This window comes from Paroedura picta, chromosome 4 (genome assembly GCF_049243985.1).
Source record: "Paroedura picta isolate Pp20150507F chromosome 4, Ppicta_v3.0, whole genome shotgun sequence".
Classification (NCBI taxonomy): domain Eukaryota; kingdom Metazoa; phylum Chordata; class Lepidosauria; order Squamata; family Gekkonidae; genus Paroedura; species Paroedura picta.
In genome coordinates, this window is record NC_135372.1 from 92,414,067 (window position 1) to 92,428,498 (window position 14,432).

Genomic DNA, 14,432 nt, shown 5'->3' on the forward strand with positions numbered 1-14,432 from the left:
ACATCAGGGCCCTGACAGAACTGACACAGATCTGCCAGCCCTGCACAACGGAGTTCTTCTATCAGGCATATGGTTGAGGCCAGTTCACCCAGGAGAATGGGAATACTACATAGGTCACTCCTGCAGATTCTGGGGCTCTCCTACTCTCCTAGCTAGGGAGACAACTGATACTGACTCTGTTTTTAAACTAATTTATATAACAACCATGCTGCTAGTTTCTACTGAGTTTTAATGTATTTAATGTTTAAATATATTTTAGTATGGGATTTAAAATATTGCTGTTAGCTGCCCCAAGATGACTGTATCAATATGGGCAGGGCAGCCTATAAATGTATAAATAAATACATTTTAAATGCATTGGGAAGATGGATGCAAATGGGCATCTCTATTTACAGGAACTGGTGGAGATGTCCTGAATCTGTATATGCATTTTGCAAAGGACACACACACATGCAGGCCTAATCGTTGTGAGAGTTCAGCTGAAAATCGCATATATACACCACATGGTGCTTATATGGATCCTGAGCGCACCCACCCCCTGCTGGGGATCTGCATACAGAAGTACAGGGATCTTCCTTGCAGAGATTTTCTTGTACTACTTCCCTTTTAACTAATTTTCCTATGCTCCTAGATCAAGACCTGAGATGCTGCAGCTGTCTCCTATTGCAGCTTGGCAGAAAGACAATCCCATCTATGACCCTGGGCATATCTGACTTAGAGAAAGTATAATACGTAGAAAACCATGTTTCAGAATCAAAATCACACAGATCTGGAAGAGACCACCAAGAGCCATCCAGTTCAGCCCCCCACTTTCTTGGGGTTTTAAAAAACACATACTCCTGTGTATAATGAGTACTGAACAGTACTTGGAACTGGAGCTTCTTTGCCAACTGTTCACCCTTCAGGTGTGATCTGTCTCTCTCTCTAGAGTTGTTATTGTACCACCCACTTCATCATTACTTCCCTGAACTATCCAAGATTGTCTTGGGGTTGAGTCTTCCCTGTCTTGGGAAATATAACACCACTGTCTGGAGCAAGACACTATCCACCATGACAACCATGGGGTTATCTCAAGTAATCCTGGGCTCCACATGGGAATTTGTCAATGGTATGCTAGGCTGTATATGATCAATCTGACCCAAAAGTGAAGAAATTAATATTTTTCTTTTGTTACTAACAAATCATTATCAACTAAGGCTTATTTATCAGATGTACTTTTTCCTGGAGAAAGCTGCCTTTGCCACAGCTTCATATAAACTTCATTACTGTAATGTTCCCTACATTTGGCTGCCCTTAAGATAGTTTGAGAACTGCAGCTGTCACAAACGTGGTAGCCAGGGTTCTTATGGGACTGTGATACTGTTAAACCAGCATTCTGCCAACTATACTGACTTATTTCTAGCCCCCAGGAGCCGAGAGTGATCCAGTTCCTGAAGGCCTACTAGACTGAACTGAAGACCTACCCATTCCAGGAGACCTTCAGTTTTGATTGTGAGGCTGCACTGGTAGTCATTATGGGGAAATCACTTCTCTCCATGTATAAATTCTTGCATGATGAAATCCCTTGGTCAGAAGGTAGCCTAAAATTTAGAAATACTGCATGATTATCAGATTGCACAATTTCTGATATATACATGGGAACATATGTATTCCAACCTATGAAATGGTATACTTTTTGTAGCTTAGATTTCCATAACCATTTTGCAAAGGGCACCAAATGCATAATGTTGGGAATCCGTCGTTCACTCAAGGAGCCAAAAGGACTTACTTTTCTCTCCCAAATACTGAAAGGTTTAAACCTTGAGAATCCTAGCATTAAAAGTTCAGCATTTTATATTTATTTATCACATTGGTATATTCATCCTCCCCTGAGGCTCAGGGCAGTTCACATGGAATGTAAAGAACAATACATTGAACTTGGTTTTTGTGTCAAATAGAAATACAATAATGGTGATCTAATCATAATAACAAAAGATAACAATTTAAACAGGATAACAATCAAACAAGTCCATGATTTCTCTCCTATTGCTACCCTCTGTCCATGACCCCAGAGGAAGGAGATCAGCCACTGAAGGGTTGTCCCCCAGATTCCGTCATTGGTGAGGTGGTGAGCTTATGGTCAACTGTGTTGAAAGCTGCTGAGAGATCTAGTAGTATCAGAAGCACCGACCCACCTCGGTCCAGCTGGCGATGGAAGTCATCCGTCAGGGTGACTAGCGCTGTTTCAACCCCCATGGCCAGGCCAGAAACCTGACTGAGATGGGTCTAGGAATGAAGCTTCTTCCAAGAATGCTGATAGTTGATCCACCTTTTCCCCAGAAACGCTAATTGCAAGATGGGTTGGTAGTTGTCTCGCGGATCTAAAGATGGTTTGTTCAGTCACTGCCTCTTTTAGTCCCTCCGTTGAATTCTCCAGTTGTAAGATAAAGGTTTAGTAATCCTTGTGTAACTTGGTAGTGCTTACTAAGTCATATGATATTAACAGCACTTTTAAAATATAGGGTTTGCATATATGGGTTTGCTGCAGTCAGCCACTGCCTATTTGAGCATTCCCCATTAGAAAGTGTGTCTTCCAGCTGGAAGCAATAAATAGGCTGTAACTGAAGCACCAGATTCTCTTGTGTGTTGCTTCCTGAGCAGGATGAAAGCTTACAGGTAAGCTTACCTCAGGGGTAGTCAACCTGTGGTCCTCCAGATGTTCATGAACTACAATTCCCATGAGCCCCTGCCAGCAAACGCTGGCAGGGGCTCATGGGAATTGTAGTTCATGAACATCTGGAGGACCACAGGTTAACTACCCCTGTATTAGACCTCACGAGATATGACACACATGAAACCATATTCTTGATCACCAGTTCATAAATCCACCAAAGGCAGAAGGAAAAGCATTGTGTAGATGTAGACTGAGTTACCAATAAAGGTAAAGGTAAAGGTATCCCCTGTGCAAGCACCGAGTCATGTCTGACCCTTGGGGTGACGCCCTCCAGCGTTTTCATGGCAGACTCAATACGGGGTGGTTTGCCAGTGCCTTCCCCAGTCATTACCATTTACCCCCCAGCAAGCTGGGTACTCATTTTACCGACCTCGGAAGGATGGAAGGCTGAGTCAACCTTGAGCCGGCTGCTGGGATCGAACTCCCAGCCTCATGGGCAAAGCTTTCAGACGGCTGCCTTACCACTCTGCGCCACAAGAGGCTCTGAGTTACCAATAGGCCTGGGGAAAAAATAGCCTGTTATTTTAATAGAGACTTAATAGATGCTCTTTATCAGGTGATGTTATTTACCTCAATGCTGTGAAAAGCTTCAGCTGCCCATTTCCATTTGTTAAAGGTAAAGGTAAAGGTATCCCCTGTGCAAGCACCGAGTCATGTCTGACCCTTGGGGTGACGCCCTCTAGCGTTTTCATGGCAGACTCAATACGGGGTGGTTTGCCAGTGCCTTCCCCAGTCATTACCGTTTGTTAGGCCTCTATTAAAAGGACCAGGCACTTTTCTTTATACCTGCAGGCAACCCTAGTGATGCAGTCAGCAAGGGAGAAATAAGTCTGAGTTTCATAGATGTGTCTAGTGATTGCCACACTATTTTATTCATCAGTTTAGGTATCTGCAATACATCTCTGCAAACATTCAACTGAAGAAGCGGTGATTACATGTCCCCTGACAATCTCTGTCTCAAGTTGGCTCTGAACTACAAACTCTTTAAGGCGAATAACTTTAATCTATCAGTTTAAATGATATGTTAAGGATCACGAAATCTTGATAGTCAGTGAAAAGGCACAAAGTAAATTGGAACTGTGCACTCTTTGGGTAGGCCTGCAAATATAATTTAATACACAGCCAAAGGTCAGAAACAGTGAATCCACAGAAGTCTTTTACTTGAGAAAATATTCCAGAATGTTAGGTAATCCTCATGAAAAATTAATGTTAGAAGCTCAGCCGTATAGAAAAGAACAAATTTTTTTAATTTTACAGGTGCATTTGAGAACTGAAATAAAATTGTAGGAGAGTCATTGCATTAAGGTTATTACAGAAAAGGTTCAGAGACCTGTTTGATCTTTAAGAAGATTAATCATTGTATTGTGAAATACATGACAGGAACAGGGTAGCTGAGAGTTAACATTATAATCTTATCAGGATCTCAGCAGTTACCATTGAACTTTTGCTTTAAGATTGTGTCTTGCTCCTTCAAAAAAATTGAGGGACAAGGATATATTGCTTTAGATCCATTTCTGTCAATGGACATTCAGTTTTTTTCTATATCATGTAGCACCTTTAAGCAGTCCTAAGCAGGTACACTCTATAGCAACTCACGTTTTATTAGATGGGATTTACTCCCAGGAAAGTGTATTTAGGATTGCACCCTTTGGCTAGTATGGCTGCTGCAGCCTTTCTTTGAAAAGCAAAGGCTGGAGGTTCTGATCACACCTGCTCAGCAGCAAGGAAGCTGGGTGGCACAGATTACAAGGAGCATATCATCCCAATGCTAAAAAAAAAAAAAAAAACTATCACAGGGGCCAATTTCTTTCTGAGTTCAATTTACATTTTAAATATCCAAATGTCCTTAGATCAGCGTGTATGAAGAACCACTGGTTCCCACAGAAACCTGCCAATTAGTTCTCTTCCTTTACAGAAGCCAATTTTGTGTACCCTCCCACCTTTGGAACCAAGGTGGGAGGTCACTAGGCTATAGAGAAAAAAAGTCCCATCCCTTTAATAGAGGCTTAGGTGTGTTGCACCATCAAGTCATTTCTGAAGTATGGGACTCTATGAATAATCCACTCAAACTTCTTGTTGATAGCCTTAGGTCTTGCAAACTGAGAGCTGTGGCATCCTTGATTGGGTCAATCCATCTCATGTTGGGGTCTTCTGCTTTTCTTGCTGTCTTCAACTTGTCCTATCATCTTTTCCAGGGACTCTCATCTTCTCATTACATGATCAAAGTATATCAGTATAGTCATTATAGTTTTCCAGAGTTGTTGGCATATTCTTGTTAAGATTTTGATGGATCCTGTTTCCATTGTTTGGAATAGATCTACTGGTATCTCATCTACTCCTGGTGATTTGTTTTTCCCAATTGCTCTTTCATTTCACTTTCTAAAACTGTATATAGTTTATCAAAATTTTGCTTTTGGAAGTAATGTCATCCTTTCATCTTTTCCATATAGTTCTCTTTTTCCCCTTTAGATTAGTTATTATAATGTATAATATATATAATATATAATGTATCTACATGCAAGTTGCTGGAAGTTCCTGAACACTGCATTTAGACTTCTGATTCTATTTCTGGAATCTTTTACTTTTAATTCTTGTCTATTTTTTAGCAATTTTAAGAGTTTCATCAGTCATCCATTAAGGCTCTTCATCTCTTTTGGCTATAGGAATAGTCTTTGCATAATATTCCTTGATAATGTCTCTAGTTTCAACCATAGTTGTTCTGATTCATGTTCATTTGAACTTAATAACACCTAGTGCTTTTTCTTCAACTTTATTCTAAGTTTTTATATTAACAAGCCATGACGTATACCGCAGTCAGCTCCAGTTCTTTTTTTAACAGATGGAATAGAGGTTCTCCATCTTCAGTGTCTAATGATGTAATGTTTTTGATTCCTATATTGATCATCTGGTGATAACCACATATATAGTTGGGGGCTAGGTTGCCTGAAATGTGTTTGCAATGAACAAATTATTGTCTTTCCAGAATTCTGAATCACTCTTCCTCTTCATTTTATGCTCCTAACCTAACAATATTTGATTCTGCTTGTTTCCTACTTTTTCATTCCAGTCACCCATGATTACCAGCACATCTTGTTTAGGTGTTTAGAGACTTAATAGCACGCTATTTACCAAGTAATAATTACCTCCAAACCAGGAGGTAATCACTGTCCATTTCCACAAATTAAGCCTCAATTAAAGGAATAGGATATTTGTATTCAGACCTCATGGTAACACAATCATTATTTGGTTATATTTTTTTATTTTATTATATTATTTGGCTATTTGTGATATTGTGTTTGATTTACTACTGATTCAGTGTCTTGGCTGCTCTGCTTAAAAACAAACTATTTTAATGTTCTGATTTTAAAAGGTAATTGGTGTTATATGTTGTCGTATTTATTGGTTGTTTTAAGCTGCTGTTTCATTTTGCTGATTTGTATCTTTGTTATTATATTTGCATCTATTGTCATTTTGGTAAAATACCTTGGGAACTTTTAAATTAAGAGTGCAAGGTTTGAATATTTAGAATAAATGAGAAGAAAATAAACATTTTGTGGTTTATTTCAACACAAGTGAGGTAGGTACTTGCTATCAAGCCCTAGCATAGGTAAATAACAGCGATCCAGGTTCCATTCTTGTTTTGGTATTTGTGACGTGAGGAAACAGCAATGCTGAAATCATGTTTCTTCAATATCTTTCACACTTGCACCCTTCTGTGCTGGATGCAAAGAGCCAGTTTGGTGTAGTGGTTAGGAGTGCGGACTTGTAATCTGGCATGCCAGGTTCGATTCTGCACTCCCCCACATGCAACCAGCTGGGTGACCTTGGGCTCGCCACGGCACTGATAAAACTGTTCTGACCGGGCAGTGATATCAGTGCTCTCTCAGCCTCACCCACCCCACAGGGTGTCTGTTGTGGGGAGAGGAATGGGAATGCGACTGTAAGCCGCTTTGAGCCTCCTTCGGGTAGGGAAAAGCGGCATATAAGAACCAACTCTTCTTCTTCTTCTTCTTCTTCTATCTATAGCTTCCCCTGTGTCGATTATATAGCCTCAGAATTGGGGAAGTATGCTTAGATCCAGTTAATATCCAAGGAGATGCTGATTAAAATCCAGGAAGTGTGGCAACTCTAAACTGAGTCTTTCCAAGGAAAGTAATCTATAGATACTTATCACTCTACTCCTTTCCCAGGACTGCTTTTTTTTTTTAGAAACACAGCTGGGGGTTTTGGCATCTTTAGAATACTGTAAATTAAATGTTTGGCAGTTGCAGTGGACAGCCCAAGGTTTTATTATAGGCTTGTATGTAATGCAACCTGAAACCCACTTGTGAGCCTCCTTCTCTTGAATCGCTATTTAAGCCTTGGACTTTACACCTCCAGCATATTTCCTTATGTGATAGAACAGAGTCCTCTTGCACTGCTCTGCTTATGGCTGGCTCAGCATACCTCCTATATTTAGGAAACTTGGGCTGTGAAATTTAAGCGTAGCACAAAGATACTATTTTAACATTTTAAAATGCTTTTTTGAAATCCAGCCTTTCTAGGAATATGACCAATACAAAACCAACCCAATCTGTGAGGCAAAATGGTGTAATGATTTTTGTTCTGGGATGTGCGCCTAGAGAGCCAGTGGCTACTGAGTACAAGGGGACATGTGAGAACATTGTCGATCTGAGCTTGTCTCAAGATGGCATTAGTCAAAGGGGAGGCAGATAAATCTGCCTGTGGTAAATGGGGCTACTATTCCCCTTTCTGACCAGGCTAAAGACCTTGGAGTATAAGATTGCCTTTTCCCCTCTGCCAGGAAAGTGCTCTTGGGATGGCAGTCTGTGTCTTCTGCCATGCTGATCCAGGCTTCTTTAGCTTCCAGCCTCAAGTACGGCAATGTGATCTATATTGGGCTACCCTTGAAGATGATTCAGAAGCTCCAACTGGCACAGAATGCAGCTGCTTGCTTCCGTTGAATGCTGAGAGGCGTGCATGTAATCAGTGCCAGTTACATTACCCATTTGATTCCCAATTCAGGATGCTAGTCTAAACCCTGAAATCCCTGGATGATCTGGGACCCTCATATCTGAAGTACTACTCCTTATATGAGCCCCTACTTCAGCTGGGAGCTGGCCAACAGGTCACTGGGCTGCAAACTTTGGGAACTCTAATTTCTAAATGGATTGGTTAGCGTGCAAGTTGACAGCAGAGATAAAGCAATGCAGTTTCAGAGACTGGGAGACTTTAGGTTCAAACTGTGAGAATCAACACACATAAAGGTAAAATTTAATTTTGGAGTTCTCATGAATAGGACAATATGTTGTCTTTCCTGACTGATGTAAGCTGCTTTGGGAGATTATTATTAGATAGTGCATGGAACATGATGTGCAGAGTGATCAGAAGCATGTTATTTTCAGCAGTAAGTCCCACTGAGTTCAGCGCAGCTTACTGAGATTTGAACTTATTGCTTTTATTTGGTTAAGAGAAAAGGTGGTTTGTGAAGCACAGTACCAATAAGATAAGAACCAGGGATGTGTCATGCTGTTTATCCTCTCCCACATCATCTTGTTGGCCACTAGCACCAGTTCTCTAGCTGCTGCACCATCCTGGCAGCTCGTCAGAGGAAGGAAGTGCAGACACTTTAGCTCAGCAACAAACTGCATCTCAAGACTGAGAAATACCTTTGTTGTGTGAGGTTTGTTGATTTTATTTATTTGTATCCTGCCTTTCTCCCCAGTGGGGGCCCAAAGCAGCTGACAGCATTCTCCGCTCCTCCATTTTATCCTTACAATAACTCTGAGAGTTCAGTTAGGCTGAGAGTGTGTGATTGGTCCAAGGTCACCTAGCAAGCTTCCATGATACAAGTGGGGATCTGAATCTGGGGCTCTCAGTTTGACACTCTTAACTGCTATATCACTCTGGCTATTGAGGTGCAAGTTTTATACTCCCCCATATATAGCTTTCTTCATCTCACCTCCTCTCCTTTTTGAGTAAGCTGTTAAAACGTTATAAATTATCACTCTGTGGAACGCTAAAGCAGAGCTGTCAAACATGAGTTTAGGGGGATCTCCTGTTCTCCCTATAGTACCCCTGCCCTATTTCATACAAAGTACGGAATAATCTTTTGGGCACAGAAAAAACATGCTTAACTGGACTGACTTAACAATGGCTGCTAGTACATGCCTCAACACAGCTCTCTCCCCTTTTCATTCTTTTGAGCATTTGAAGCATTTGAATCCATATTATTCCCTTATTGCAGGTGGGAAGCTGTGAGGACTAGCTCACTTAAGAACACCTAGTACGTGTATGACAGAAGAGTAATTCAATGCCAGGACTTCCTGATTCTTAATTCAAACTTTAAGCTACTGTCTTACACCACCACCAATAGCTAAAGAAGACATGGGTTGCTCACATATTTTGATACGGGCAGCTTTTTGACATATATGGGTATTTTGGAAGACAAGTCGTAGCATTTGGGAAGAGAATTTATATTGTAGGGAGGTAGCAGATGCCAAGAGGTGCTTGGACTTGCTGGACAGAACCTGATGATTGGGAATAGCTATAAGCAAAGAGATTTGGCAACCATTATATGGAAGTATGGTAAAGACACAGAGATTGGAGGTGAGGGATAGTTTTAGGAGACAGCTATTTGTCACATTACTGGCTCTCTCTTCTATTAGACCTTGCAATTTTTTCATCAAACATTGCCATTGGCCAGGGGACATGTTATTAATTTTATTTATTAATTACATGTGTATGCCACCCTTCCCTAAGGCTCAGGGCAGTTCACATAGAACAGTGGTCCCCAACCTTTTTATCACCGGGGACCACTCAACGCCTTTTACTGAGGCCCGGTGGGGGGGTAGTTTACTCCTCTACTCTCAACCACTGCCCTAACGCTCTCTGATCGCTATGGTAATGTTTAAACATCCCTTCAAAATAAGATACAGACATGCCACAACAATGAACATAAGGAACATTTTATTTTCATGGAAATTTTAACTCATGACAATGACAAATCCATGGGAACCCTGAGCTTGTTTCTCTGCAACGAGATAGTCCCATCTGGGAGGGATGGGAGACAATGTCACCCGAAGTGTGTTGTAAAGGGCCGGGGGGGGGGGAAGAAGGCGTCCTTCAGGGTCCACCTCCAATTAGTCGAAGGACCACATGTGGTCTGCGGCCCACAGGTTGGGGATCACTAACATAGAATGTAACAGAACAATACAAACTTACTGATTATAATGAAAGGTAACAGTAATAACAACAAAATCAGAGTCCAGTAGCACCTTTAAGACCAACAAAGGTTTATTCAAGGCGTGAGCTTTCGAGTGCAAGCACTCTTTCTCAGACTATGAACTACCATCATGATGGTAGCTCTCCCCCCTTTTCATTCTTCTGAGTGTTTGAAGCATGATGGTATTTCATAGTCTGAGGAAGAGTGCGTGCACTCAAAAGCTCACACCTTGAATAAACCTTTGTTGGTCTTAAAGGTGCTACTGGACTCTGATTTTGTTGTGCTACTTCAGACCAACACAGCTACCCACTTGAATGTAGTAATAACAACAATAAACAAAAATAACATTCAGCATAGTGAACAATCTAACAGGCCCATGGTTGGTCCGATCTGTCACATGGGTTCAAGGGAGGGAGGTTCGGGGCCAGGTAGATGTTACCTAGTTTCAGTCAACCTCAACCAAATGCTTGGCGGAGGAGCTCCCTTTTGCAAGCGCTGCTGAACTGTTTTAGTTCCGTTAGGGCCCTGATCTCCTCTTGGAGCTCGTTCCACCAGGTGCAGGCCAGGACAGAGAAGGCTCTGGCCCTGGCTAAGGTCAAGCAGACTTCCTTGGGGCCGGGGATCACTAACTGGCTGGAGGTGGTGGTGCGCAGAGCTCTTTGAGGGGCATAGACAGAGAGGCAGTCCCTCAGGTACACTCGGCCCAGGCAGCACATGGCCTTGAAGGTAATTACCAAGACCTTAAGCCTGATCCAGAATTTGACTGGTAGTCAGTGCAGTTGTTGAAAGATGGGCCTTTCAACGCCTTTCAAAGACCTCCATGGTGTTGCTGTTAGGATCCTGGCCGCCATTCTGGAAGAGTTGCAGTTTCCAGATCAAATTAAGGGTAGGCCTGCGTAGAGGGAGTTGCTGAAGTCTAGCCTAGAGGTGACCGTCACATGCAACACTGTGGGAAGGTGATCCGGGGCCAAGTAGGGGTCTAATAGTTTGGTTTGGCGAAGGTGGTAGAAGCCCAGCCATGCTATGCTTGTAACTTGTACCTCCATAGAGGGGGGAGCATCCAAGATCACAACCAGGTTTCTGATGCAGTGAGCCACTGATAGTTGCACACAATCCAGGTTGGGTAGACATGCTTCCTCTCTTCGACCCTTCCTGCTCAGCTGCAGGACCTCCGTCTTTGAGGGATTGAGTTTCAGGTGACTCTGCCTGAACCAACATGCTTCCAGGCAGTTGGCTAACGCTTCTGAGGGAGAATCAGGGCAGTCATCTATCAGAAGGAAGAGCTGGGTGTCATCCACCCAGCCCAAACTTCCATTCCACTTGGGCAAGAGGGTGCATGAATATATTAAATAGGATTAAAGAGAGGACTGCTCTTTACAGGACTCTGCATGTGAGCTGGTGGTAGCTTGAAGATCTCTCTCCTGGTGCTACCCTCTGTCCACGACCCCGAAGAAAGGAGATCAGCCACTGAAGGGCTGTCCCCCGAATTCTGGCATTGACAAGGTGGTGAGCTAAAAGCTCATGGTCAACTGTATTGAACACTGATGACAGGTCTAATAATACAAGTAGCGCTGACCCACCTCGGTACAACCGGTGACAGAGGTTGTCCATCAGGGCAACTAGTGCTGTTTGTACCCCATGACCAGGCCAGAAACCTAATTGGGATGGGTCTAGGATTGAAGCATCTTACAGGAATGCTGATATTTGGTCCATGACAGCCCTTTCAACATTTTCCCCAGGAACACAAGGTGCAAAATAGGTTGATACTTGTCAGGCTCTTGCGGGTCAAGATTCTTTTTCCAGCAGTGTGTGAACTACTGCCTCTTGTAGCTCCTCCAGGAATTCTCCCGTTTCAAGGGAGAGGTTAGTTATCTCCAGAGGGGGCCTCTTATTTTTATATCTGGCGTTTTTATTAGCTATTATTTTATTAGCAGGGGTCTAGTGGGCATGTATGAGCCTCTTGTGGCGCAGAGTGGTAAGGCAGCAGACATGCAGTCTGAAAGGTTTGCCCATGAGGCTGGGAGTTCAATCCCAGCAGCTGGCTCAAGGTTGACTCAGCCTTCCATCCTTCCAAGGACGGTAAAATGAGTACCCAGCTTGCTGGGGAGTAAACGGTAATGACTGGGGAAGGCACTGGCAAACCACCCCATATTGAGTCTGCCATGAAAATGCTAGAGGGCATTACCCCAAGGGTCAGACATGACCTGGTGCTTGCACAGGGGATACCTTTACCTTTTAGTGGGCATGTGGTTGGTCTCGCTGCTTTAAGCATCCTGTCCACTCCAGTCAGCATGGGTTGTCTGAAGTTAGAAGAAGAAGAAGAGTTGGTTCTTATATGCCGCTTTTCCCTACCCGAAGGAGGCTCAAAGCGGCTTACAGTCGCCTTCCCATTCCTCTCCCCACAACAGACACCCTGTGGGGTGGGTGAGGCTGAGAGAGCCCTGATATTCCTGCTCGGTCAGAACAGTTTTATCAGTGCCGTGGCGAGCCCAAGGTCACCCAGCTGGCTGCATGTGGGGGAGTGCAGAATCGAACCCGGCATGCCAGATTAGAAGTCCACACTCCTAACCACTACACCAAACTGGCTCTCAGTGTTCTCTCCAAAGATGGCCAAGGGGCTCTAGTTCACCCTTGAGGTTGGCACCTCTGCTCAAGAACATCTTGCCACACTCTTCCTTATTATGCAGCAGGTTACAGTTTGTCTGTATTAAAACCTCCAAATACAATAGACTCCTAAAAACATTTAAAAGACCATAGCGGACTGCATTCCATTAACCTCTCAAAAGGAAAACTAATACAGGAGTGGGAGGATGGAGCACAGATCGACTAGCGAGTGCTATGCTCTTAACATTAGGGGGGCCCATCAGATCTTCCTTGCCACGTTGGCCTCAACCATAGACCTGGTGGAAGAGCTCCATTTTGCAGGCCCTGAAATAATCTTTTCTGCCTTGCTAGTACTCTTATCTTGCTTCCCTTTACGTTGCTATTTTCAGTTTGTTTATCCTGAACTGTACAAATCAGATCAATTTATTTCTCATTGCTCTCTTCAGTCTACAGCCTCCAATTAGGCTTTTAGCTGGAGACCAACCCTTGTATTATTTCAGCCTCACAATAGTCCCTGCGAACTATTTAAAATAAAACTGTACAGGGCATTTTTATAAATACAATTGGGCCATCCTATAACAAGTGGGTTAAGAAGATGTTTTTGTAATGGGAAAGGGATTTTGGATTATTCCACTGTATACAGGATGGGTTCTCCAGCTTGGTGCCCATGGGTGCCCTGGCACCACAGATATCTTTCCTGATGCCCAAATATGTGTTTTTAGAAAGTGGGTGGAGCCAGCTAGGGCTTTTGCCTAGCTGAGCTTCTATATAGATTTTTAAAAAGTTGCTTAAGTAGCAGCTCTCACTACCACGCAAAGCTCTTACAGTCATGCAGTGAAAAGAGTAAATATTTTGAAACATGTTTGTTTTTAAAGGTATCTTGGTAAGCAGAGTTTCTGCCTGAAATGTTGAAGAGTTACAATCAGAGCTATGTAAATCCTCACTCCTTGACATTTTGTTATTGGCACCACCTCCTGCAGCAGCTGGTTAGTGTTGTGCTTGCCAACTTGTATCAAAACTGTGCAGGTGCCCACAGACTTTAAAAAGTTGGTGTATTATTCTCTCACTGTCTTGTTTTCTGCTTATACAATACCAGCTTGGTGTAGTGGTTAGGATTTCTATTCTGGCAAGCTGGATTTGATTCCCCACTCCTCCACATGCAGCCAGCTGGGTGACCTTGGGCTGGCCACTGATAAAGCTGTTCTGACTGAGCAGTGATATCAGGGCTCTATCAGCCTCACCTACCTCACAGGGTGTCTGTTGTGGGGAGAGGAAAGGGAAGACAAATGAAAGCCACTTTGAGACTCCTTCTGGTAAAGTGGCATAGAAGAACCAACTCTTCTTTTCTACACTGGGTATCACGTTTAATGCTTTAGCTTTGTTTCAAATTCCTGTAGCCCATGTTCTATTGACATTGACTTATATCGTGCAATATACCTTGAGTTTCATTGACAGACAAATAAAGTAAATCAAGAAGTACTAGGATGAATGAGCACGAGCTCGCTGTTTCTGATAGCTCAATAATAACGTGCTTGAATGATCAAAGCACATGGATAAAATCCCAGTTTCAATATTTAAGAGCTACAGTTGCTTTTTTTTTTTTAAGTCCTGGGCAGCACGTTGGGGCAGGTGGGGGAGCTATCTGTTGCCAGCTCGTGGGAGTGCCAGGCAGCTTCTGATTAGCTTAGGTGATGACAAAGATTGATACCATAAAGAATGCAGGAAGCATCCTTGACGCACGGCAGCTCGCGAGGGCAGACATTCCTGTGATCCGTGGCGGGCAACCCAGGACGTCACGCTCCTCTTCGCTATCGCTCCGTCCTCAGCCTCTTCCTCTAGGAGGCGAGGCGGGACGGAACTATTGTTCTCTATAGGCCCTGGCAACCGCCA

The 14,432-nt window shown here is 43.1% G+C and overlaps 1 protein-coding gene across 3 annotated transcripts in view; it reads right to left on the minus strand.

Moving 5' to 3' along the window:
- Positions 1-14,395, minus strand: part of SYPL2 (synaptophysin like 2) — a 37,491-nt gene extending 23,096 nt beyond the window's left edge. Inside the window, exons 1-3 of one of the 3 annotated variants that reach the window (XM_077334221.1) lie at positions 14,251-14,375; positions 12,171-12,238; positions 1,464-1,580 (exon numbers count right to left, since the gene is read on the minus strand). In XM_077334221.1, coding sequence (XP_077190336.1) covers positions 1,464-1,467 — 4 coding nt within the window. In that variant the 5' untranslated portion in view covers positions 1,468-1,580; positions 12,171-12,238; positions 14,251-14,375. Of the gene's footprint in view, positions 1-1,463; positions 1,581-12,170; positions 12,239-14,250 lie in introns of all 3 variants that reach the window. The other 2 variants (XM_077334223.1, XM_077334220.1) reach the window with 2 other exon arrangements.
- Between the last annotated feature and the right edge of the window lie 37 nt (positions 14,396-14,432).